At 35.8% G+C, this 27,766-nt stretch overlaps 1 protein-coding gene across 1 annotated transcript; it reads right to left on the bottom strand.

Moving 5' to 3' along the window:
- Positions 1–507: 507 nt before the first annotated feature.
- LOC6032793 lies at positions 508–27,126 on the bottom strand. Its single transcript, XM_001843280.2, has 21 exons — positions 26,575–27,126; positions 19,001–19,528; positions 18,015–18,142; positions 17,721–17,863; positions 16,123–16,219; positions 14,547–14,636; positions 13,542–13,640; positions 13,111–13,164; positions 12,691–12,744; positions 12,294–12,329; positions 11,843–12,088; positions 11,509–11,637; positions 10,632–10,705; positions 9,536–9,636; positions 7,838–8,089; positions 7,664–7,773; positions 7,373–7,593; positions 5,453–5,549; positions 4,320–4,465; positions 3,848–4,083; positions 508–767 (listed from the first exon to the last, which is right to left on the bottom strand). The coding sequence occupies exons 2-21, from the start codon at positions 19,465–19,467 to the stop codon at positions 734–736; spliced, it is 2,814 nt and encodes a 937-aa protein (XP_001843332.2). The 5' UTR covers positions 19,468–19,528; positions 26,575–27,126; the 3' UTR covers positions 508–733.
- Positions 27,127–27,766: the final 640 nt, after the last annotated feature.

Here is a 27,766-nt window from a genome sequence, read left to right as displayed (position 1 = left end):
AATAAATGTATTTTTTGAATTGAGCTGCCCAAAATTACCCTAATATAACATATTTGGTAAAATACCTGACATTTTTTAATTTTGTCACACCTTTGTTCGGAGAGGATCCACTGTGCGCTATCGAGCAGGCTTAGTTTGGTGTGTTGTTTGTCTTTAAAGCAGGGAGACGACTCCCACACCTAGAATTACTTACAAAACGCCATTTACTTTAAAATCTTTATCATGATGATCAAGCCCATATATTCTGCAACATTGTATATAAGCATACAAATAACTAAAGGAATAAAAAATAGTAAAAAAAATCTAAAATATTAGAGCATATGTGATTTTCGGACACGTATTGTTAAGAATTACAATATGTTTAGGAAAATATTACATTTTTCATTGTTTTTGTATATTTCGTTATAAAATATTAGTTTACTTTTCAGCATTCAGACGTTGGCATACATGTATTTTCAAAATATCATTCATTCTTACCGAAAAATGAACACAAAAAAATCACTCAAATTAAAATATAAGTATTGCATTAAGCATTGATTTTTATTACTACTTGTTCCTCCTGTCATGTCTGTTATTCAAAGTACCTTTACCAATTTCTAATTACCACCGTCATTGCTGTTGTCATGATCATGAAAGATATCGTATCCGGTTTGCATTTGTGGATTCAAAGAATCTTCCGTTTTGTCTGTGACTGTTACATTAAAATCACTCACGTGGTAGCGTATCGGATATGTCAGCTGATTGCCGCGGTCCCACGTGTACAGTTCCTGTAAAAATATAATTTTGATTTTAATATTAGTTTGAAAAATCTGCGCACAAGTCTTGTTGCTTTTGTTGCCTTCCATGCAGTGCTGAATGGTATTGTTTAGAGGTGGGCAAAATAAGAGCGAGCCGCTCAAAGAGCCGGTTCACTGAAAAGAGCGAACGAACCGTGGATCACAAAAAAAGAACCGCGGTTCTTTTTTAAACTCCGGTCTTTTGAAAGAACCGTTTCAAGATGGCATGATTCATGTTATAAATATAATTAATTGAATTTCCAAAAAAAAGTTAAAGCAATTTGAAATAATTGAATGCTTATATAAAATAATCCTAAAGGTAAGTAAAAATTAAGAAAACTTTTCATCGTACAACTGATTGTACATTAAAGTATTACCGGAATACAAATTTGAGCATTTGAAATTGGATAATTTGTAAAATATTACCAAAAATCTACTGAATAGTTTAGAGATCTTGGAGTAAACATAATAGTAGTTAATGCAACAAGCTGCGAAAAGCACGAGTCGTACATTTATCCAACGAGGTTTACCGAGTTAGAGAAATACGATATATGCTTTAAAAATCCAGTTTTGCAACGAGTTGCTTACAACTTTTTTTGCAATTCCGAAAAAAAACTCTTTTTGAATGGAATTTTATGTCAAACATTCATGTGCTAATTAAATTTACCGTTCAAAACAAAACAATATTAAAAAAATTTACATTTTGATAAAAGTTCAAAACAAAAAAATATTAAAAAATGTTACATTTTGATAAAAGTGTTGAAAAGTTCAACTTTTCAGCACCCCCTGGTATTACAAGGTATTGATTTTTAAATCTGTTAATTTTGGTAGTTAAAAGTAGGCCGTTTCGTTTCTCCATAACATAAAAAGTTGACAGTTTCACAGCGGGTTGAAAAAATCTTTTTGTCCGAAAATCAGAAATCAATTACTCGAATGTTTAAGTTCGAGTAGAAATCTTGTCATAGAGAACACCAAGATCAATGGTTCTTCTTATTTTCAGTTTTAATTTTTTTAACCAATAATTTATAAATGCCTAATGTGACTTATAACATCATAAGATTCTTAAAAAAACCTATTCATCCGAATTATGAAAAAAGCAAAAAAGAGCGACCGTAAACTGGGGTGACTTTGATAGCCCGGGGTGACTTTGATAGGTTTTTCAAATGCCCGTCAAATTAATATTTAAACATTTTTGAGAATTTTGAGTATGTAAGCATTAAGGGAAAGCTTATTATCGAACATGTATGCAAAAATGTGACTGTTACATTGGATTTATCAAAAATAGTGGCCAAATCAAATTTCTATCAATGTCACCCCGGGCTATCAAAGTCACCCCAGTTTACGGGTTTGCCCACCTCTAGATTGTTGTACTGAGTCTAAATACCGAATATGAGCTCCTTTGGTGTTGACATGAGCTCATGACATGACTCTATGTTAGGCTCGATTGGACAAAGTTTTCGTCCAATCAAGCTTTCATTTGGGATTTAGACTCTGAAAATATTTAAAAAAATAATTTGGATTCGTGCCGACCATCTTTGAATTGCGAGTTCAATCAAGCCAATAGGCATTTTTTTAACGACAATCTGATTTACATATTTTTATATGTTTCAAATAACTGAAAGTAACTTTTTAAAATACTTTAGTTTCAATATTTCTTTTTCAGTTTCTTTTTGTTAAAAATCATAATTTCACATTATCCTGGCAAAGGCATACCTCGACGTCGTCGTGCTATCTTGTCGCACCCGCCATTTTGACGTTCCGAGAAAAACGCGTTTTAATGTTTGACCTTGAATATTCAAAAACGAGAGCACGCAATGTAAACAATGAATAACACGTTTTGTTTGGCTCACCATTCTGTGCATTGTCCCAAAGTTTGGTTGAAGTTGATTGCTGGAGTCCCGAGTTATAATTACAAATGTTTACGGTAGTCTAGCTTGTACGTGCGACAAACGCATCCTGACTTTCCTGGCCTGAAATCCCTTTGGCCTTTTGTCGCACTTACATCAATTTTCATGGAGTGACAAGATAGCACGACAAGATTGAAACTACTTTCATATGTAAAGTGACAAATATGCACGGAGTTTTTTCGGTTTTTGTTGAATATCTCAGGATTGAAATCGAATTTTGTTTGACCTTGAATATTCAAAAACGAGAGCACGCAATGTAAACAATGAATAACACGTTTTGTTTGGCTCACCATTCTGTGCATTGTCCCAAAGTTTGGTTGAAGTTGATTGCTGGAGTCCCGAGTTATAATTACAAATGTTTACGGTAGTCTAGCTTGTACGTGCGACAAACGCATCCTGACTTTCCTGGCCTGAAATCCCTTTGGCCTTTTGTCGCACTTACATCAATTTTCATGGAGTGACAAGATAGCACGACAAGATTGAAACTACTTTCATATGTAAAGTGACAAATATGCACGGAGTTTTTTCGGTTTTTGTTGAATATCTCAGGATTGAAATCGAATTTTGGGGATCTGTGAAGGTCAAAAGGTTAGGCATTGTGAGCTGCACAAAATGGCGTTCTTAACTCAATTTGACCCAAAATGCACGTACGACAAGTTAGCACGATGGCGACGACCTGTTGAAAAGCATGCCAACTCTCAATTTCTATAGGAATCTAAGCATGGTCAGTATGTGATTCATTTGCATAATTGATTTGTAAACAGCCCAATACGCCCGAAGCCAATGATGGTGCCATTGCGGCCATACCGTTGGCGGCAACCATGGCAAACATCAATTAAGGGGTTGCTATGCATGGTTGAGCGAATCATACCGAAGTTTGTGTTTGAAAAGGAGCAACTTCGTCGGATTCATCTGTCCGCAATTTATCAAAAACTCGTTAAACCCGTTCGCAAACAAACAGACATTTTCTCTGGTTGTGTAGAACAATGGTGACCTTATTTTAATTTGATGTTTTAGGTAAATTCAAAACCAGATTAAAAAGGATTTAATTTGTTATACGACATTTCGTCAATCTTTTGTATACAATTTTCAATTAACGGTCAAAAAGGCTAACTTTGCTGATTTGAAGTTTTGCTATGTTTTGCCACCATTGTTAGAACTTACCTTGTTTTTGGATTGTATCCCACCGTTGTAGTTTTTCGGAATGGGTTAGTAAAGGTGAGGCTGACATCGAGAAGTTTTCCATGGTACAAGTCCAATGCAAGTCTTATCTTAGTATTACGCTCAGTTACGGAATCGATTGCATACAGGACACCACAAACTATGAACATCTCTCCGACCTTGTGATGATTCACACTTATATTCCAGCTGTATTGCACATCCAGATTGTACTCATTGAGCTGTGAAAAAAGTGTTGATTATTATTTTTGATATCGAGTAGTGCACTTTTCTCAACTGCGGCCGCGATATTTTTTTGAATATGATTATTACATAAATATTTGAAACCATTTAAATGTATTTTAACTGCTTTTTCCCATTCAATTATTAAAATTTTAGGATTTTTTTTGTAAATTTGTGTCTATTATGTACTGAGTGTTTTACATACTAACAATTGTCGGGATGCTTCTATAATTACCTTTGCAATGATGGTATTATTTGACTCTGGAGTTCCATAGATGACCCACAAGCCATTATCGTCCACATTAAAGTCCATATAATTGAACTCCGTTGTGTAAAGATAATTGGATCCGTTGGTGGTGACTCCTTCAATTTCTTTTATTGCTGTCGTAAAAAAGATTTTATGATTATGATTATGATTTTAAACCATTTATAAAGAATTTTATAAGTAGTGTAAAAATGTGTAGTTCTATTCTTCAAAATTTAATCCTTAAATGTAACAATATTTAATCATATTTTTATGTTTTCCGGATTGTTGCATCAAATACACAAGACAGCACCCAATAACACTATTAGTGTTATTGGTTAAACCCAGTACACACTTTACCTTCAGCACTGATGCATAGTTTGGGCAATATTATATCCTGCCATGCATCAAAAGGAGCATTATTCATTCATGGTCCAGTGCCATTCGCGTATCATTCTCATTTCATTCATGTATGATTTGAACATGATGTCAAAACCATTTCTCATTGTTTCTTGCCATGTACTGTAATCAAATAACGTCGGTAATCTCTCGCACTCGCGGTAGTTCAGTCGAATGCTGCGCTAAATTTTAAACATGTTACAAACATTACTCAGTATACAAATGCGTGTGAGTGTGTGTGTGTTTGTTTGTTCTCTACAGGGATCCCGACAAACATAGCACAAGATAGCACACAATCATTGAAACGCCTCCGGGAGCCGGGAGGGTGTATGAATTTGTATATCTTAAGCAAAAATCTTCCAGCATGGATTATGATGAACTAAGGGATGTGCAACTTTGGCTTTTGTTTTTACCTCAGATTAAAAATGGTTATGATTTTTCACTCTCCAATTACTCGTAACGAGCAACTTAGGGAGCGTTCTTTTATTACGTAACGCGAAAAATCGGACTTTAAGACCCCCTCCCCCCCCTCGTAACAAAATTTCCATACAAATTTTAAAAATTTTGTATGGAGCGTAACACGGCCTCTGACCCCCTCCCCCTACTGCGTTACGTAATAAAAGAACGCTCCCTTATTTGACACCTATTTTTTTCGTTCTCTCCTTCCCACTTGCCATATAAATATATGAATATTGCGACATCTATAAGCGATGGCATTCTCTTACCTGTCTGACGTTCCGTTGTTAGGTCATACTTGATGATCCGTGGTGAGTTCCGTTCATTGTAGTAGAATGACCCGTTGAAGACGACGTGTGCATTTCCCTGGTTTACATTGTGATGGTATGAAAGGGGGGACAAAGAGATAAGAAAAATCCGACGTATATATGGGCCGAGTTAGATTGCTCGTGTTGTTATATAATGCTGGTTTATGTGGTTTTAGAAAGTCCTTCCTCCAATGTCACTCGCTTCCTACGCTAGTTCGTTTAAAACGTTAGTGAAAGGATAATAATGAAAACAATTCAGGTTTCAATGGAATACGGCTAATGCTCTTAGATTAACGTTAACAAGCTCGTGAATATGTTTTTTATTAGCAAAATTGTAAAATTCTTTATCTAGTGCAGCAATCTCTTTTGAAAAGGTGCAAGAAAATAGGTAAACGAAAAAACGAAGTTGACTTTATTATAGCTGTCGGCCACTATTGCTAGTACTAACCACAAGTGTCTTCCTTTTAACTACAAGGACTTGGCCGCCCTAGACTCCTAAGTGTTTGAGTACGGCACGGAGCGACGGCGCCGAATACCCATATTTAGACTTAGAATTTGCGAGCGCCCGCCGCGGGATTCGAACCAGCAAACTCTGGATTGTGAGTCCAGTGCGCGGTCGGATTGATCCACACGAGCGTGACAAGAAAATAAAGTAAAAGAACTTCAAATCAATTTATATTTGCTTTACAACTATTTATTTAACAATTTATTTAAAATAAATTTTCTTCTTTAAATTTTCAAAGAGCAATGAAATTATAATTATTCAACTAGAGTGCTTTTTACTATGCTAATGATGAAACTAAATTCCTCTTTGAAAATAACAATTGTTACATAGTGTTTGAGAAAAACATAACAAACCCCTAAAAAAATATTGGAATTTAGTTAAGTTGGGCAAAACCGCTCTTTTTCTCTTTTTTAGGAGCCGCTCATTTTCGTTCGCTCATTAAAAAGAGCAACTCTTTTGAACGGCTCTTTCGCTTTTTTTCAAAATTTTGATAACAAGTTTTTTTTTAAGAAACGTGTGATTTTATAAGTTATTTCACATTAGACTTTAACAAATAATTTGAAAAAATAAAACTGAAAACGAGAAGATGCCCGTGAAAACCATAGGTCTTGGCGGTCTCTATATCAAGAATTCTACTCGAACCTAAACATTCGAGTAATTGGATGGCATCCAAACTTAAATGTAGGATGTTTGAAAAATTTCTATTAATTTTCAAATTGCGTTTATTTTTTGAAGAATTGAACTAATGCAGATATTTTTTGGAGAAAACATTTTGTTAACTCTTTTCTACATTTTGATTTAATCGATTAAGTCTATAAACGCTTAAGTTTAATCGGACAAAATGATTTATTTTTTTCCAAAATCTCTCAAATATTCAGTAGATTATTGGTAACAAATTAACAAATTAACAAATTAACAAATTATACATTTTGAAATTCTCAAATTTGTATTCTAGTAATACTTTTATGTACAATCAGTTGTAAAGTAAAAAGTTTTTTTTTCATTTTGTTTAAAAATCATTTACTTTTGGGATTATTTTTTATTAAATTGCATGTTCAACTCTCAAAAACAAATTGAATACAATTTTTTTAATTCAATAAATTATATTTATAGCAAAAATCATGCCATCTTGAGCCGGTTCTTTCAAAAGCCCGAAGTTGAAAAAAGAACGGCGGTTCTTTTTTTGTGAGCCATGGTTCTTTCGCTCTTTTCAGTGAACCGGCTCTTTGAGCGGCTTGCTCCTTTTTGCCCACCTCTAGAATTGAGAGAAAGATACTAGCTGGAACAATTATTGGTCTACATATTAACAAAAAACCAAAACAAAAAAAAAACAGATCGAAATTTAGATCAAGCTCGTAAGCGTAGATGTTACTTACTCTAAAAGGTTTATCCAACCGATATGTCTTTGTGGCTACATTGTTTCGATATGTAGTTTTGTTAGCAAACTCAAACAATCGTGAAGTGTCGTTTTCCCGCGTTGCCCAAATTTTCTTTTCAATCGCGTCGTTTCTTGGAGCGCTATCCTTTAACCAGGCACCGTAGTTTTGATCGGTATATTTGTGATAGACTGGTTTCCCAACAGCATACAAAACGCAATCTGTTCAAACATAATTTAAAGGAAAAAAATAAATATAGGTGAACGTCAATAGTTTGGATAATATGCTTACCAGTAGTTCGGTTTGGCAATCCTGGGTAACTAACATTTCCTGTTTGTTTAATTTCTAGGTTGCCCACTAAATCATAGAGAGATACGATATTGTCCTTGCACTTAAAGTCCCTATTTTTTTAAAAGATGTGTACTTAGTTATAATACACGATCAAAGTGCGTTTTATTTTCAAACCTGGGATCAGGACACTCGGGGCAGGAAGTTGGAGGGCCACAGATTTCTTCATATGATTCAACTTTTGGCGGTTGTTTACCATATTCTTGAGCTTCGCCCAAACTTCCTGGCCGGTGGATAATGTACGGTGAATGTTCCATTAGATGAAACTCCGCTTGCGTTATGCCAAGTTCATTCTTAGCGATGCAATGATATTCTCCAAAATCCGCATATCTTATGTTGGTGATATTGATTCTCATAACCGATTTGTAGCTGTTGCAAAATAAACAATAAGAAAGTTTATAATATTGATTTTTTTTCGAATATTTCGTAAAAAGAATAATACTAAATAAAAATTCAGAAAACACAATCATTTTTGGCAAAAGTTTCTTTTTTACAGCTAAAATTATAATTTAAAAAATATCCGGCACAAACCCGTTTTAGAAAAATAAAAATTGGCCCGCATGGCCAGAATGTTGGGTACCCCTGGGTTAGAGCTAGAACTAGATGTACCTTAAGGTATACTTGAAATATGAGACCAAGAATGTATATGCAGAATTACAACCGCAATGAAAGCAAACAGAGAACTTCTTTTTTTGTTCCATTCAAACGACGCTGCTATCAAGGTAAAACTATACAACATAGTTTTACCTTGAAAGGAGCGTCTTTTAAACGGAACGAAAAAGAAGATAGCGGCAAAATTGTTTGTTTGTAAAGTAAATAATTCTTTAGCTTTTTCAACATATTGAAAAGATCAGTTCGAAATATTGAACTGCACCATTTTTTTTTTATTTTTATTGCAAATTAAGACAATTATTCTCCCCGTGTGTGAGTTGCCTGTTTGATACTAATTCGGTCACGAAGCTTTTAAGTAGCACAACTGTATGATGAAGACAGCGTCCCTTTGAAGGAAGAAAAGTGCGATATACACTATATGGCACACATGAAGGATTTACGTTTTCTCAGAGGAGGTGGGATTGAAACTTCTTTAGCACTCCCTGCCTTTTGCCTTCTTGCTTAATCGGATCTTGCCATAACGCAGCAAACATGTTGTCTTATAGGATTTTATCCAAACTTCTAAAAGTGTGTGCCGTAATCAGATCTGGTACGGTATGCAAATAAGATCATACAAGATTTGCATCTGCTATTTAAGCTTTTAATCAACTTTTTCTAATATGATGATCCATGTAATTAGAAGCTCAGCAGATCAACCATACACTGTATACATTAAAATGGGTAATTTTCTCGTATCTGTACCACGACATTTGGACATTGGCTTTAGGAATTTATTTCGCATTAGCTTAGCCTTTTCATATCTGGCGTTGAAACAGGAAGTCTTTTTTACCGTCAACTTTTTCAAACGGTTCGTGCCAACTTTTAAGCAATCAGTATTCTTTAGATTCATATTCCAAAAGCATACGTTTTAGTGGGCAGATTGGCTTGCATTATTGCGCTTTGTACAACTGGGCCAGAAATGAAAACCTTCCGAAACAGCTATAAGGCAATCGTGTCGAGTCGTTTTTCTGTATGGGAAGATTAAATGTCGATCCTAAGAGTCAAAGGACAATAACACCACACCGCTACGGATTTTTTTTGCTTCATTCGTAAAGAAATGAAAAATGGGTTACGAGCACCAAATACTTTGCTATCGTTTCTTCTTGCTGCAAACAGTAGGTAAAAAAAGAAATTAAATATGTTTTATGGGCTCAAAGCGCTTACCCTTCATTGTGCGTCTCCATTTGATATTTGTCTCCTGGTTCAAGCAAACGACCACCTGGTACACGTTCCCAATATTTAAGGGCTTCGGGAAAGGCTTCCACCTATATATGATAGATACAAAAATATTATTAAAACAACTTTTATTTTTTTCCTTTGTTTAAACAAAATTTCAGTACAAATTCATTCTTTTTCCTGAAACGAAATGCACCGTAAAGGACTCATAAAAGGAGAGACAAAAAGCTTCCAGCTTCATGTCCCAAAAGTCGCTGTCGGATATATTTTGAGCTTGTGATATGCTCCAGAGAAGCTGGCATGTGCGATGGGATTGGATGTAAGCGTTTATCATGTTGAATTCAGTCGCGCGAACCACCAAAACCGCTACCTGTGCCACAAGGAGTGTCAAACAACGCATAAATTTAGATTTATTACTGCTGCCGGGCATTAATAAGACAGACAGTAAAGGGCGAAAGGTTGAGGTTGGTAAAATTTATTCTGTATCACAGAAAATCTGATTTTGCGTGTAGAACAAAACACGCCGAAAGGGGTTTTCACCTGCTGCTAAGCTGCTCCACAGTGGATGGAAGAAAATATGAGATAACCTAAATTGGAGTTGGGGGAAAAGTCGTATCGACGGCTTCGTTCGCCGGTTACTAAGGGATTTATGGCGTTCGAAGTACATCGAAGAGCAGACACCGGGTTCGTGTGAAAATTTTGGTATTTTCTTACGCCTTTGATACCAATAAGTTTTCAACTAGGAGAAAGGCTAGAACGAGAGAAGCTAGGTAGCAACTCAATCCTTTCGGAAGTTTATCGGATAATTGAATCTTAACTTACATTGCGATTTAATCGAATTTAAACCATTATGAGCTCTATAGAAAGCGTTTGATAATAAATTTTGAGTTCCTTTCATGGGATATAAATTCAAATGTTTTTTTTTTGCATTGCAGATTAAATGCGTTCGGTACTTTTTATTAAATCCAGTTAATATTACGGGTAATCGTGCTTTGTTATATTTATCACATGGTAATGTTTGAATATTTACAATTTAATCCTTCATCCCATCACGAAGCAAACACAAAAATAATACAAAACTTACCTCACACTCAAAAGTTGCACTTGATCCATTTGTGGCGTACACCATCTGATTTCGTACTCGTATGAGAGGAGGAACTAGGGAGTATAAAGTTGGTGAATTAAATTTTAATTGTGTTACAACTTTTTTGTGGTACTTTTTTCATTGTACGAGGCAGATTTCAATGATTCATTTAAACAAAAGGCATACAACGGAAGAATGATAAACTATTTTAGCATGCAACGCTGTGTTAATCGTTTCCTGGGATATTTCCTTCCACATCCACACAGACACAGAACCCCGAAAGTTTCGACTTTCTGAGTAGACTGAATACGACCGCAAAAAGTGCATTTCAGTGCAGCAAAAAGCAATGAAACGTGCTGCGTGTTCATGTTAGCTTTTTATCGTCACCGCTGTGTTATATTGATACACATCCATACATCATCTCGTTTTAAAACATTTGCAAACGTGATGAAATTTTGAGCCAGCATCGCTTTGCTGGGAAAATTTAGATATTTAGCAAGATTGCACGACGGTGACGATGTATGCAAACGATTGAGCTTTCTTTGCAGTGTTAAGTGAGCAAATGCATGCATCGATTATACCAATAGTATAAAGTTTGGTGGAAAGAGTTTGCTCAATTGAGTCTATAGCTGTTGTATCGGTGCTTATAAGCTTGTTTGGATTCCTATCTTTTAGTTGAATAATCCACATATGTATCGATATCATGTTTATTTGTTCAATGTAATTTTTGTATATGAATGGAATATTTAAAAATGTACGTATATTTTTAAATGTTAAAATAATAAATCTCTATTATGTCAGCATTGCACATTTATATAAAAGAGAAAGAAATGAGCTAAAGATACGGATACAGCTACAGTAGCTTCTTTCGACTTACAATGTACTTCTAGGTTGAACGTTTGGTTTGCCGGCGGTGGAATGCCGTTGTCTGCTAGACACTGATAAGCTCCCATGTGCACCCGATTGATTTTGGTGATGTTGAGTGTGTGGCCAGTCATTGACGATGCTGCAGGAGATCGTCGTTCGTGGGTCAGCACATAAAGGTGAAAATTCAAACAATAGATGACAGTCAATGAAAGCAGGCTTACGAGGATGATGAAAATTTTAGTTTCAGTACTTTCACAGGGACAGAGCCCAATTTTGCGAGGACGCTCTCGTCCCTATACGTGACAAGCCTGATACAGACAGGTTGAGTATTGACTTTGTATTACCTTGCCATGCACCATTGGAAATTGTTTTTCCATCCTCACGACGCCACTCGACGTGCGGTCTTGGCGTTCCGGTTGCAGCACAGCGTAGCCTTAGGTGAGTGCCCTCGTGTACCACGATTGGACGAAGCGCTTCCGGTGTACCAGCCCCCGCGATTGTGGGTGGAACGAGGAGCTCGTTGGAGAAAGTATCGTTGACTTTAATTTTCCATGCGTTGATTCCTGGCGTTCCGGGGGTGCCATTGATGCCTTTTAAAGAGTTTTTACACAGCACAATTAATCATTAATTGATTTATTTATTTTTCAGACAGAACGTTCTGAAATGTTTTCAGACAGAACGTTAAAAAAATTCATGAAAAAATTGGTGATACCTGTTTGATTTTTATGGGAACTCGAATTAATGTGATTGATTTCATGAAAAAACTAAATACATTCAATTGATTCAACAAGTTACCTGATCGACCAGGTTTTCCTCGTGGCCCATGGAGTCCTGGAGAATTAAAAGTAAGGCCGTTTTTATTTTGACAATACACGCATCGAAAATTCAATGAAGAAAATATTGTGTTATACGAAGAAATCAAAAGAATGATAGGTGATTATTTAGACCATTTAAATATGAGTTTCCTTGCGAGCAATGCAAAATCAATTGATATGACAACAAAAATTCAAGAGTTACATCAAAAAGAGTTTTACTATCATTGATTCATTTTTGTTAAAACAAGCTACAAACTAGTTTAGCTATTTTTTTTCATAGTTTAGTAAGTTTTTCAATGATGCTAGCAATCATTTATATTATAGTTAGAGTGGTAGAACCACTTTATCAATAACGAATTCATTGCTCATAAACATACCTCTTGGTCCCGGCTCGCCAGTAGGTCCTGATGGTCCAACGGGGCCTGGGGTTCCTGTGGTGAAAGAAATATTTACGCCGTGAATATTCAGCAAGCATGGCAAAAGTTTCCCCATCAATACTCCAAAATCAAGCTATTGAACCACAAAAGGTACACGGAGAAAAAAGAGTTCCCAAAATCGTGAACAAGCGTTCATGAAAATAGGAACCACGAACAAAGTGTTCAAATCTCATGGTACGATTTCGAAAAACGTACCATGGAATTTGAACACTTTGTTCGTGGTTCCCATTTTCATGAACGCTTGTTCACGATTTTAGGAACTCTTTTTTCTCCGTGTAATGATCGGCTGTGGTAGGTCAGTTTGTTGTTATCGTTTACAGATTAATGGGAGAAAAGTTTCGGCAAAAGTGTTTTTCTTACCATGCTTTCCATCCACTCCATTTTGACCGTTGATCCCCGGTGTGCCGTCTTTACCTGTTTAGAAAAATAATTACTGTTTATTTAGTAAAGCATTCAATTAAAATAAGAAGATTTGCGTTAAATTGCACAAAAATATTTTTTTTTCAAACGAAAAAAACTTTTTAAGAGAAGGGTACCGTAAACTGGGGTCAATCGGGACACATGGGGCGAATTGGGACCGCAGTTTTAACCATGTTGAAGCACATTATTTAGATTTTTCTTGTTGGTTTCGGTTAGAACAGACTCAGGCCAACAAAAAGTGTACATCCTTTTCCAAATTTAAAAGCTTTAAGTGCTCTAAAAACTGATGTCCCTATTCAGACTGTAGTCCCGATTCACCCCTAATTACGATAACTATTGTTTGGTGCAATACACTTGTTACGATATTTTACCGTCTCTGCCCGGAATACCATCAGCGCCCGCTCTTCCGGGTATTCCATCTAATCCAGGTTCCCCAGGGACACCGTCTCTTCCATCGAGACCGGGATTACCTGGTAAAAAAAAATGAAATGATGAATGCCAAAGAAACAGAAAAATGAATAATGGTGTTATGATTTCGGTATGAAAACACCGTGCAACAAAGTAGAGGGAAAAGTGTGCCCTTAAAACATACTAATTTTTTTTTTGGAAAAAAATAATAAAAAGGGTGATCTGGGATTCAAAATAATTGGCTTAACAAAGCATAAACTTAATGCTTACTTCATACCCTCCGTGACGTGATGGGAACAAGGGCGTCCATGCAAAGTGTCCCTACACCCGCCACAAATTTTTGGCGCTTGGGTAGGGAATAGGGACACCATTTTATTTTATGCGCCGATATTTGTAGCATTGAAATTCGTGCAAAAAAAACTTATGCGCGTGGGTGTAAAGATTACGAAGTTTCGGGACCAATTTGCCTGCGGGTATGGGAATCATACATACAATAAAGCATAAACTTGGTCCATCAAAATGTATTGTCAAACTATTGTTGCACGGTGTGATCAAACATCTCGTTCAATTGAATATAAATTCCAGTTATACCTGGACGGTCTGTTCGCTCCAGGTTACACATGACGCTATTTTCGATTTTTTGGGTTATAATTGAGAGAAAAAGTTGTACTACTTTATGTTCCAAGGGTTAAATTCGGACTTTTCGAATTTCAAACTATGCAAAGATTTTTTTCCTTGGAGCACTTTAGTGCTATTACCAATTTGGTGACGCGCTCCTGCTCTAAAAATGATTTTTTTCACAACAAGCTCGGTGATCCACCTTTATGTATCTTACAACTTAGAATCGAAGGCTCAATGCGTCGGGATGACCCAACCGCATAAGTGGATTAGGTTAGTTTGTCTCGAAATATCGCCGCCGCAAAAAAATCAAGATGGCGTCATTTGTGATCTGGCGCGGATAGACTTACCTGGATAGCCAATCTCGCCCTTGGGACCTCGGGGGCCAGGTTTTCCTTCACGGCCATCCACTCCTGCAGGCCCTGGAAGGCCAACGTCGCCTAAATATTGAAGTTTTAGATAGTTATTAGAATTAATCTGCGATGCTTTTTTTGCTTTTGCATGAAGATTTTACCATGCATTCTTTATGTCAAAAAAAGATATTTGGCATAATTATTTTTTTCATTTATGGCTCCACATACTATTTTCCGGCTGATAATAATTAAAATTTGTTTTTTTTTCGGCAGAGTTGTAGGTTATGATTAAAACTTTTCAATATAATATGGACACGGAAAATCTTTCATTTGACCTTTTATCACTGAAAGTTGAATCCCAATAATGTATTGTTTTTTAAGCTTGATTTGGCAAAATCGTGTACCGGAGACATACATTTTCGAAAAAATTGAGATAATTGAAAAAAAATTCTGTCAAACTTTTAGTAATTTTGTTTATTTTGCCATTTTGGTAATTTTGATCACTTGTGTACCAATTTAGCATTTAGTAGTTATATTAGTCATTTTTGCAATTTTGGTCATTTTTGTAATTTTGGCCATCATGTTGTTTTGGTTACTTTGATGATTTTGATCATTTCGGTCATTTTGATCATTTTTTATTCTGTTATGTTTCTCATTTGGGTCGTTTTAGTAATGTTGGGTATTTGACCTGTTTGGTTATTTTGGAAATTTTGATCAAGTTTTAATTTTGACAATTTTGGTTTTTTCGGTAGTTTTGGCAATTTTTTTAATTGTGGTCAATATTATAGTTTTGGTCATTTGACCTTTTTTGTAATTTTGATGATTTTTAGTTTTGTTTGGTATTTTTTGTTATTTTGGTCGTATTGGTAATTTTGGCTTTAAATTTTGTAATTGTAATTATGGTTTTATGTCATTTTTGTAATTTTGGTAACATTGGTGATAATGTTTGTTTTGATCATTTTGGTAATTTCTGTCATTTTGGTCATTTTGGTAATTTTGGTCACTTCTGTAACTGTGTCTATTTTGGTCGTGTTGGTAATTTTAGTCATTTTATTCATTTTGGGTTTGTTTATCATTTGAGTCGTTTTGATTATTTTTGGTTATTTTGTCGATAACCTGTTTTTTTTTTGGAAATTCGACTTTTAGTGAAAAAAAAAAGTCAAATAAAATAATCAGATCGATCAGAATATTCATTCTCAAGATACAGATATTCGAGTATTTACATGTTTATTTTGTATGACCAGCTCTAAAAATTTGATGGAACTTTGTTCGGTAAAACTAATGCTGCAAAATGACTTCTTTTGACATAGAGTAAACGCATGGACAAAGTTTCATACAAATAAAATCTTTTTGTATCGAGCCTACCCCCCTCCTCCTCCCCCCCTAAGGTTCAACCTCGTGGACACTTTTTTCAAAATCTCAATCCCACGTGGACAATTTCTATACAAATAAAATCTTTTTGTATGGAGCGTGGACAGTCGCCAACCCACATGGTCCACGTGGTTTATGTTTGGCCCCTTCCTGTTTGTCAATGTGTCCCGATTTACATTAGCCTAGGGCATTAAACAATTACCTCGATTTCCTTTTGGCCCCGGGATGCCCGGTAGTCCAGTACTCCCCGGTGGACAATACTCTTTGGTAGCTCTGCAGAATCCTGTTATAGCATCGAACTGCAAAGTAACAGACAAGTGGAAAGTGGAATGAAAATTGGGCCTATCACGTAGTGTAAACATTTACTTCCGAGAGCAAACAATTAACAGTTTAGCATGTAACTGCGGTGCACCGCTCAAAATACAGACGACAACCAGTTAAATATAAACAAATAAGTTTTATTTGAAATGATCACGTGTAAAACCGATATCCCATATCTTGAAAATCCAGCTATTACAAAGAAATACTCCGTATTCCAAATTTGCCTCAAATTTGGTTTAAGGATTTCTGGCCGAAATAATTGAACTTTATTTTGGTAGACCAATCGAACCATTAACAATTAAAATTAGGATTCTAGAGTTTTTTTAATTTGAAAAGAAACCGCATTAAAAAAAATATGCATATTTTTTTGGAAATGAAAGGTTATTGTGTGTGCTGGTAATCGTATTTTGCATTTGTTGTAAATCTGTTAGAAGGTATGACAAGGTGTGGAGGCATCACTAGAATTTATTGGGTTTATGCTTGTGTGGAATATGGAATGCTTTTGAATGACATTAAATTGTGTCTAATAATTTTGTAGCGTTGAGCCGATATCCTAGGTATAATTTTGAGCTGAAACCCTGTGCCTTCAAATTGGATGAGGCTTGAGCATGATAAATAAGAAAATTTCTAAGAAAATATATGTTGGGATGGCTGCTCGCTCCGTAATAGAAATTGTGATTGAATTTTATAAAAGCTGCTTTCAAACGACAGTAGAGCATAGATTACCTCCTTTTGACCTGAATCAGTGTTCTAACGCTATCAGCAGATTTTATGCTTTCAGTTTTTGAAGTATTAATCAGAAGCTTTATGAGTCATCTATTCATTTCGTAGCATTTTAAATGGGAGATTTGTGACAACATGACAAAGTGGTAGGGGTCTGTCTGACGTTCCTGTCAGATTTAATAATTTTCCAATGCTCCAAAACTATGTTTACGATCCTTTTTTTATTACTCCGTTCAACCAAATCGGAAATATAAAGGGAGGGCGCAAGTTAGTGATGCACGGTGTTATCAGCTAATTAACGAGAAGAACGCAGAGAAAATGTTCCCACTTTCGCTACTCCTTATGTTCATTATCATCAACAAATTATATCATGTGTCACTGAATATTCATTCATGCATTTCGATAATTGTATTCGTGTCTTGAATTGGACAAATGAACAGGATTTTGACTACCCTAATGAAAAAATGTGTTGGGAAATTTTATTATACCGAAACAATTTATCAATGTTGCAAATAAGCATTATTTTTTTTGCAAAATAAATCTTCATTTAAACTAAAAGGCAGAAATATTTCGTTTTCTGAACACTTCACCCTACTAGATAAAAGTAGAGTATGGAATTTCTAGTATGTTTGGCAGGTTAAGCATTCAGTATGCTGTTTCTTAATTATCGATATGCCAACATTTGGTGCTCGATAAAGTTACATGCTGTCCCCTTATGTTTAGCTGTGAGTGAGAGTTTTTTTTATGTTAACTTACCGGAATTCGGGAGTAGCTCGTTAGCCATACCCATGTATCACCGCCTGGGGCAGCACCTTTCATGCCAGTTTTCTTGATAATCTCAGCATCCTTCTTTTCCAGTTCACTACGCAGCTTTGGGTTGAAAAACTCGACATTAGGTCCTGCGAGCATGAACGACAAAACAGTCATAAATAATAGCTGGATACAACTATGCCTGCCACCAATTCTTCCCCCAGGGAAAATAAATCTAATCGTTTATCTTCTATATGTTAAATCAAAGTGTGTATTTTTTGTTGTGATGAACGAACTCACCTTCCTGGTCGGGAACCAGATTGTCATCAAAAGGGTTTAGATCTCGTCTTCGTCTACTCTCTATAATTTTACTTGATTTTCGTTCGTTTTGTACTTGCTGATTTGTTGTTTGATATTTTGAATTTGTGCTGAATAAAAGAGAAAAATTGGAGTATGATATTGAATTGTGGTGATACTGTCGTTTTCTTAACTGAATTTAACGACATGTCAGTTTGATTTAAGATTTATGTTCTAATGGTTTTTTGAATAACATTTTCATATTATCTCTTTAAATTGCATAGACAATCCCACCTGCACCAAGTGGAATCTTTTTCGCCATTTTTGAAATTTTACTTGCAGTTGTTGTAATAACTAAACATCGTTGCTTTAAACAAACATAATATATACATTGGCTTATGGAGTCAAACAAATAAATGTTATTCTAATTATCATTGAAAAATATAGTTTTAGATTCCGGCCCTTTTATATATACTTTGTCAAGCAACTAACTTATTCACAAAATAAACTAATTTCTAGTTATTCATTTCATTTTAGGTAATGAGCCCAAATTCTGCAACCAGTTGGAAGTTGGTGCTACCAGGTATTTAGCAATCTTTTATCTCTTTTCAAAAGTGTTTCGATTGTCATGATTAAACATTGCAATTTTGGTCCGTTAAAAACGAAAAAAATGTTTGTGGTGTGCGGAACAAAAATTGTCAATTTTCAAATTTTTGAAACTGCACGCAGAAAAGGGAATGAAACGTAATTTTTAATAGTGAAACAATCCCGTTTGAAGGTTGTTCTGAATCTTTGATCGCTTCGAGTTTATACAAATTCAAAACTCTCTGACAATTTTATGTGTTATATAAATTTTGAACAGGAACCCTTAAACTTTTCACTTTTGCGTAAAATCGTCGTTGTGGTGTGTTGTGGTGCAATCCATAATTGTAAGTAGGATATTTTAAAATTTGGATAATTTTTTTTACATGTTTTTTTTAATTGCTTACCTGTATTCATGCTTAGTCAGTTCTTTTAGGAAAAGTTTGTCGTTAAACTTCACATTATTATTCAGCAGATAGTTGCGTACAATTTCCTCTACGTTGGCACTTAAAACTTCGCACGGTGGATTAACGTCTGTTTTTAACACCTCTTTTGCATGCAACTGTGCACTGACATAGTTAAATCCCAGATAGGCAAGGCCAAAAATGCAACACACCACTGCAGTCAATATAAAGTAGAGATTCCGAAGCGCATTTCGTAGTTCACATATTTCGTTACGACTTGGTTTTGCACTTTCTGTTCTAGGATCACTGTTTAAATCACTGATTGAAGACCGCTTTGTCGATCGTTTCGGTTTGGCACCATTTGTCAAATCATCGTTTTGTGGCAATTCATCACACATTTTAATGTTCTTCTTTTTTTTGTTCGATAACGAAACTGGGGAATTTTCGGTGGATTGGTGTTCAGAAGGCATTTTCAATATATTGAATTGTGTGGCTCACTGTTGTTTATTTTATTGTGATAGTTTGATGTCGCTGAAAATTAACCAGTTGATAGTTTAGTTAAACTAGTTTATAGATAGTTAAACTAAGTGTTGTGATAAAAAGGTGAAGGTATCGATGAAACCTTTAAGTTGAGTTTGGTTAATATTTTTTTTAATTTTCGTTCCATGAGCAATCTCAACTTCATTCTCAGCTTAATGAATATGTACAAAGCCATATTATATATTAGGGTGGGTACGTTTTTCAAAAAGTTCTCGGATCAAGTTTTAGTATGGTTCCCCTTGTAGGGCATGCCCATAAGGACTTCCATGCCAAATATCAGCTCATTTGGTTGTAAACTGGCTGCGCGCATCAGGGTCAAAGTTTACATGGGAATTACTATGGGAAATTGAAACTTTTTGTTCAAACGCTCCTACACGTCTGGGAAAATCACGCGCCAACTTCTGGTATGGTCAATGGGAATGGTCTGGAGAACACTTTTCCCGAAGAGAGCATATGGATTCGTTGTCCCTAGACCTAGCGCATCGGCAAACAATCCGATGTCGGAATCAACGGTTAGCATCATGCATGATAAGCTTCGAACACGACGCCATACGTCAGGCAGCTACCACGTGGGTGAGAAACGGCTGGAATATTTAATTGCAAACCTTCTTTTAACTAGAAAATGATCATTTCGAGTAATCCTGATATTATTTAGTCGAATTCAGAATCTTTGCATAGCAAATTTGTATTTTTAAATATTTCAACCACGTGGTAGCTGCCTGACGTATGGCGTCGCGGTGTTCGTCGAGCTTTCATAGCATGCTAAGGAAAATTTGATGCTTTTGAGGAAAACCGTTGATTCCAGAGACATCGGATTGTTTGCCGATGCGCCAGGTCTAGGACAACGAATCCATATGCTCTCTTCGGGAAAAGTGTTCTCCAGACCATTCCCCATAGGCCTGACCATACCAGAAGTTGGCGCGTGATTTTCCCAGACCTGTAGGAGCGTTTGAACAAAAAGTTCCAATTTCCCATAGTAATTCCCATGTAAACTTTAACCCTGATGCGCGCAGCCAGTTTACAACCAAATGAGCTGATATTTGGCATGAAAGTCCCTATGGGCATGCCCTACAAGGGGAACCATACTAAAACTTGATTCGAGAACTTTTTGAAAAACGTACCCACCCTATTATATATATTTATATATTTACTTATCTACTCGAAAAGAAAGTGCAGTAAAACAATATGCACTCCAAGAATTGCTTCTAATCTAATCTAATCTAATCTAATCTAATCTAACACAAACGCAGCCAGTCCGATGAAAGCATGCTGGAAAGTCTTGTGATTAGATTACGCCCCAAGCACTTTTCTTGTCATTATTAATAATTGCAGTACATCCGAGAACACCCGAAAATGTATTGCAAAAATTAAAGCGGCCAGCCCTACTACGTTGTGTTTACCGCAGAGAGGATTCTGAGAACGGATCACATTTCACAGAATCTACAGGGGAGGAAGGATGCGTGGACATACCGTACCAAACGCTCCTGTTTACAGTTTCATATGTGTTTTGTATGATGTGTTAAGTGTAAAGTATAGTGTGGTTATATAATCAAATAAATATAATAATGCAATATAATGATCATTTAATAAAATCCCTTCACCTATATATGATAACCAAGCACCCAAGCACACAAACAGCGACACAAAAGAAATGAAAATGAGCATGTAAAAACAAGACAGCGCGTCCCCGTGGTCAGCGCACTCCAATATGCACTCCAAGAATTGCTTCGTTTATTAACTAAAATCATTTCAGCAATTGTTATACCGCTGTGATATATGTACCATATAGTTGTAACGAAGGCCAAGTAAATAAAGTTTTGGTCTCTGATGGTAAAGAAAATCTAGCAGTTTAATATGTTGTGAATAGGGTGTAAAAGTGAGCGTATAAAAAGCCACTCGGGCAAATTAAATTTTCTCAGCCTCTTGAAAGCTCTCCCTCAGAATGTCTAAGTTTTTTTTTTCTACGTCGTATTCTCCTCCTTTCTTTCCTTTTTTGTGAAATTGGCACCCTTTAGCTGTTGGTGAGTGGTAAATGGAATTAAAGTTTTTTCTTGTTCTGGCTGGGACCTCTCATTCACACCGTAACATTAATTTAACTGTCTTACGATGAACAGAAAAAAATCAAAGATTCTGTCAAAAGTAAACAATACTATAAAATATGGATAAATTCCGAATCATTTGCTCACATTTTTTTTTTTCAGTTTTTTTTTTATAAGGCGCCATTTCACGCATCACGTAGACCTATGGTGTACCAAGGAAACGCATTTTGGGACCATCCACAAACCATGTGGACACTTTTTGGAAATCTCATTCCCCGCACCGTGGACAATTTCCATACAAATAAAATCTTTTTGTATGGAGCGTGGAAAATCACTATCCCTCCCAAGGTCTAGACAATGTCTAGAAATATTATTTATATTTACGTTTTATTTCGCGAACAATTCTGTTCATCGTCTCGAAATTTGGTTGATGTAAGTTTCCGTAGTCCTAAATACAAAACAAAATGTAAACGATAGAGGACGATGGTTGTGCAACAATTTGCTTATGACACAATTTTGCCAAAAGTGTAGATGCCACAACAAAGCGCAATGTCGGCGTATTGTAGATGGCGCCTGATTATGTTTAATATGGAAACATGGATTTTGCCACAATACTCCTCGCAAAATTAGCTGTCATGAAATTTTATGAGAGGTGCGAATGGTTTCAAGGCAATTTTCTAAGCAATGTGTATCTTATAGGGGGAAAATACCCAAGTTCAAGAAAGAAATCCCTTGTCACCGCCAAAGAAGCAGAATGACGCAGGTTAATGGGACGTATAAGTGAATTTGTTGCTTGAGAATGAAACGAGTAAAAAAAAGTTGAAATTCAGGCAAGTTTCTGTTTCAACTCAGTTGCTGTGTCTCGCAGAACTTTTTCATTTTGTCCCTAAAGCGTTTAGCATAATAAATTATACGGCAGGTTATAAGTGTCAGAAAAAGACAAAATTTACAAGAAAAGAACGACTGTCAGTGCCACATACAAACAAGGACTTAGTCTGAGTCAAACTTTTGGTTGTTATCATGTTAGCATTTAAAACATTTTAATTTGTTGAGATCTTCCTTTGCAGCTTTTACTATGTGTGTGCTCAATGCACAAGGTTTTCTTCTGTGTTTGCTTTCACATCATTTGCGATTTAAAAAAAAGTGTCCACGTGGTTTATTAGGGTGTAATATCAAAATCGATTTTCCAGCACAGCACTTTTTCAGTTCCTTTTGGTTCTAAACAACTCCCAAAGTTTGGGACCGATTGGTTTAGTCTCACTTTGCGCAAAGCGATCTAATTTTCCATATAAATTTGTATGGGAAAACCATTTTTAGATTATGATATATATCAAATCCACGTTTCATGCTATATCGAAACCGGACTCATATTCGGATGCTCTGGAATGTGCTCTACAACTTTGCCGAAGAGAGAATGGTGCTAACTTACTCCTGAAAGAAATATAGCGTACTCAAAACTTGTCTAAAACGTGATTTTCGAGCGAAAAACACGTTTTAGACGAGTTTTGCACACGCTGTATCTTTTTTTTGGGGCAAGCTAGAACCATACTCTCTTCGGGAAAGTTGTAGAAGACATTCCAGAGCATCCGAGTATGAGTTCGGTTTTGATATAGCATGAAACGTGGATTTGATAAATATCAAAATCCAAAAAAAATGGTTTTCTCCATACAAATTTATATGGAAAATTGAATCGCTTTGCGCAAAGTGAGGACTAAACCAATCGGTCCCAAACTTTGAGGAGTTGTTTAGGACCCCAAAAGGAACTAAAAAGTGCTGTGCTCACTAAATTTGAACAACTTTATTTTTTTCCATACAACCATATTACACCCTAGTGGTTTATGCCCTCACCAAATAACAATATGAGATTTTTCGAATTGCTTAAGATAATCAAAACGTAAAAAAACATTTAACAGATCTGTGATTAAAATATCATTCAAAGTGGAACGAAAACCGAGAAAAGTATGACTGAACTGGCGAGCAATTTGAATTGCAGCGATTTAATCGCGCAAATAACATTCCAAAAGGGTGTAGCTAAAAAACTTCACTGTTTACACGAAATTTGATTTCAGATTCGGATTCAGCGGCCAAAATTACTATAAGAAAGCATATACAAATGCTTAGTAGGCCTTGCTTCTAAATTCTGAGAAATTTTGAAAATCAGCACTTTTTTCTCACTAAAACTCAAATATCTCGGCTCTAGAGTGTCGCAATTGCATTTTCTCAGAGGGAAAAATGTTCGCCATGAAATTTCTTACAAGCTGCATGTGTTGGTTTTACTGGGAAAAATAGGCTACCCTAAATTAAATGAGCATTTCTGATTTTTTTTCGAAAAATTCGGTTTTTCGACATAAATCCGCCTGGGAGAGTCCAAAACTTAGGTTTTGGTCGAATATTGCTAGTGCATCTTAATCTATGGACAAAAACCTATCGTTTGAAGATAATAATCACCAGATCGATTCAGTTTTTGTATTGATTCCCAGCGATTTTGGAAAATTTGTTCAAAAAGAGACCTTTTCAGAAAATCGATTAGGGGTGCGAGAAAGTATTTTATTATTTTTTCTTGTCTAAGAAAACATTGTTCCTAACATCATAATCTATTATTTAAGAAGTGAGCACCTTAAATTCCTCGAAATGACCTCAAAATGGGACAGGCTAATAGTTATATTTCTAGTGTCCTTCAGTTTTCACTTAACATCATACATTAAAAGATGTCACAGTCACAGTGAAAGTTTTGCTCTCGTTAATGCTGGTTCATGCCGCAACAAGAAACACTTAGTCATGTCATGACTAGTGCATAGTTCATAGATGCAATACATAGTAAATGTATAAGATATTGGCGTATTTTTAAAAGCGTTGCATTCTCGTAGTTAGGTATGATGATATTTAAGGATTTATAACTAGGTTGTTAAATATAACAACACCAATTAATAAAGTGTCACCAGCATGTTTTTAGAAACGCCTCAGCATGTGCTGTTTACAATTTCATTTTCATTATAATTCTTGGCCTCCATGGCTATCCTATCGCGATCCTGTTATGTTCTTCTCACAAATGCTTTCCGTTCACGCTGCGGTAATTACGAAAGCTATTAATTATGTCGAGTGTATTCATCATCATCATCGTCATTGCTTGCCGTCATCATCCGAGGAACCCACTAAGTATTAGCAGCAAGAGCAGGAGGATCTGACGCACCCTCGCAGGGTGGCAACATAAAGCACAGGCCAAAGCTCTCTAAAATGCTGATGCTTAATGTTGAAGTGCATCATTATCATCAGCAGCAGCAGCAGAAGCAGCAACAGCATCAGCAATAAAGACGAGCTGACATGCACTTTCGGCTGATGAGTTGGTGAAATCCACCGTACCTACGTTATGATAAAAGCCGGGGTTAGGCCACCCACTACCCAAACAGAAAACCAGGCTCACAGATACACATATATGTATATTGGCATGTCGACAATTTTGACATGACGCTGGATAGCCAAACTGTTTACCCAGCAACAGTTTAAGCTGTGAAAATGGTATTATTTCTGCATTGTTATTAAATAGGCGCATCCGGCAGCCAGCTGGTTAAATGTCAATTATGTTTAAGCGGTGGTGCTTTTCTGCAGATGAATCCCAAATTTTAGCATTAAATGGAATTACAAAACAGTCGTGAACAAAATCTCAGAAAAAAATAACGCGTTGAAGTATGAATCGTGGAAATGGTACAAACAAGATGTTACAATTTTCCATCTGGTTCGGTTCTCAGAAGCAGATATCATAATTTATGACTTCTCCAGTGTCGTGATAATTCTGTAAACTCTCGCAGGTAGAAGCTTACGGATCGAGAGCTTAGCGTGGGCATTAAATTTTAATCAGGTTAGGAATAAAGGTGCCATACTGAAACTGGGTGCCGCTTTCTCCCGAGTATCAGCATAAGACTTTATGACTTTAATTACATCTACACCACCATCACGCTTTTCACGGCGGATACAAGTTGCGAAAAGGAAGAGTCAACAAAGGACTTCGCGTTATGATGGTGAGAATGATAACAAACAATAGCTAAAGGATTTTCCCACCCACTGCAACTCACTCCTGTGGAGAAGGGTAACTTTTTCAGCGGTGGATTCCCGCACACAAACAATATTTTATCATTCCGTACGGAACACTTTGAGTTTCAAATTGCGGTGTGGGAAAGGTGGGATAAATTATATTTCATTATGGCAGGAGATCTGTTCGTTATATTGACGTACGTTCTAATGACTAATTTGAAACCTGTTGAACTCAAACCGGGCACACATAGAAGAACATGTTCTAAATTTTTAAAACATGTTTTTCTTTGCAATTTAAAAAATCTGGTTTAGTCTGTTCTTTTTTTTAAATTAATATTCAATATCTCGGATTAGTTTTCACTAAGACACAAGAGCTATTGATAAACAAAGCCATTTTTGCATCGGTATTCGACCTACTTACGAAAAACCAATTTCAAAATGCTTGAGATTGTTCACACGTTCTTCAATCGCCCTAAACTTAGAAAATATGAAATGTTGTTTCAATTTGAAGAAAAAGGAAAATTAGTGCCGGAGGTCACGGTACCTTTACGGCTTTTCGTAAACTTACCCAAGAAATCTGATTTCCAATCAAAAAAATTTTTTTGTAAAATTTCAGAAAAAATGCAAGTGCATTTATAGAAAATATGCTTCTAAAAAAATTACCATGGAGTACTAGTTAATAATAAGATTTACTATACATTTATATAACTAGGCTTTGCTGTCGAGTTTTACAACGGGATCTATATAATACAAATTTTGATCCTTTTTTGGGCAATAAAAAGTGTGTTTTTCGTAACTCCAGAGCCAGGTAAAGTAAGTAGATTCTCAAAGAAATTCGACGAGAAATTTGTCTTCTTTGGACTTTGTTGATCGGGCAACTGGTTGCTGTGACACGGCCTTCCAAAAGAATAAATTTGGACAAAAATGAGTTTTTCTGAGTGTCACTTAATTATTAGACCAAATACTTACGATACGGTATGAAAAAAAAATCCTATTGAGATAAAGTTGTGACCCACTTATTTCACTGGCACTGCAAATATTTTATTCAAACTTCTGTTTTCGTCACTCGTCCAGCGTTAACATACTATCAAGCTTTAGCGCCAAAAATAGCTGCGGCATGCACAACTGGCAAGCATTTATCATAAATTTCTCTTTTGATATGCTTATAAATTCTCGACGTTATTATTGTCATGAATTCGTTACCACACCACCACTGATTTTTTTTCTTCGGATATTTCACTTTTCTGTTACTTGTTTGAACATATCTGTTATTCCAATATGCCAAAAACAAACTTTGCAATGATAAACACCAATTGAGACATAATTCACAGATTGATTCACTTTATCATTGTTCGAATGTAAACTGAATAGCACGTTTTTGTGGTGGTATTGAATTTTACAGATGTTTTTTCAGCGGTGGGTGGTTATCGCACCCACCAATACACTTTGTTTAAAATATTCTGGACCGAACTGTCGGGACCTTGTGGCGCAACGAAAAGACCGAACTCAACTGAAGCAACATCGTTGTTACGGCTCATTTTTGTTTCGATAGAAGCATTACTCTCTCATTTTGAGAGCAAATCTGTAATGTCGAATGTTGCCAGGAATAAAATCCCTATCGTAAATAGAACGACGGGAATATTTCCAAGATGTTGGCTTCACTGCATCATTTTGTTCACCCGAACACGTGTCCGGAACTCTCTTGGATGCAGTGCGCAAGTCGCTGGTATTGTTTACATCTCGTTGGCAAGCAAGTTGTGGAATGCCGGCCGGTTTACATATTCAGAAAAAAAACAATTGTCAGCGCAAGTACACCAGATTCACACCAGTTTAAAAAATGTTATTGAACAAAGTGTTTTGTTGTGTGTTCTTCACTTTTTCACTGGAGCGCGCGGCGCGTCAAAAACCAAGATCAGTTTTTCAAAAAATTATATCTCAGGACTTACAAATTGCAATTGATGATTGTGCAATAAAGATTTTATTTTTTGCTGAAATCGCTCAAACTTTGGATTATATTAAAAAGAACCAAATTTCAAAATCCAGGTAGGTATGCACCTTGAAAATATATTGAAAATTCCCATTACGCGTGGTTTAATTTAAACATTATTTGTTGGCAATTTTCATAAAATTTTAATTTTGGATTCGAATAATATATATGTAA

The sequence above is a fragment of the Culex quinquefasciatus genome, chromosome 3 (assembly GCF_015732765.1).
Source record: "Culex quinquefasciatus strain JHB chromosome 3, VPISU_Cqui_1.0_pri_paternal, whole genome shotgun sequence".
In the NCBI taxonomy this organism is placed as follows: domain Eukaryota; kingdom Metazoa; phylum Arthropoda; class Insecta; order Diptera; family Culicidae; genus Culex; species Culex quinquefasciatus.
The sequence above is the reverse complement of the archived record's forward strand: the minus strand, read 5'-3'. Positions and strand labels throughout refer to the sequence as shown.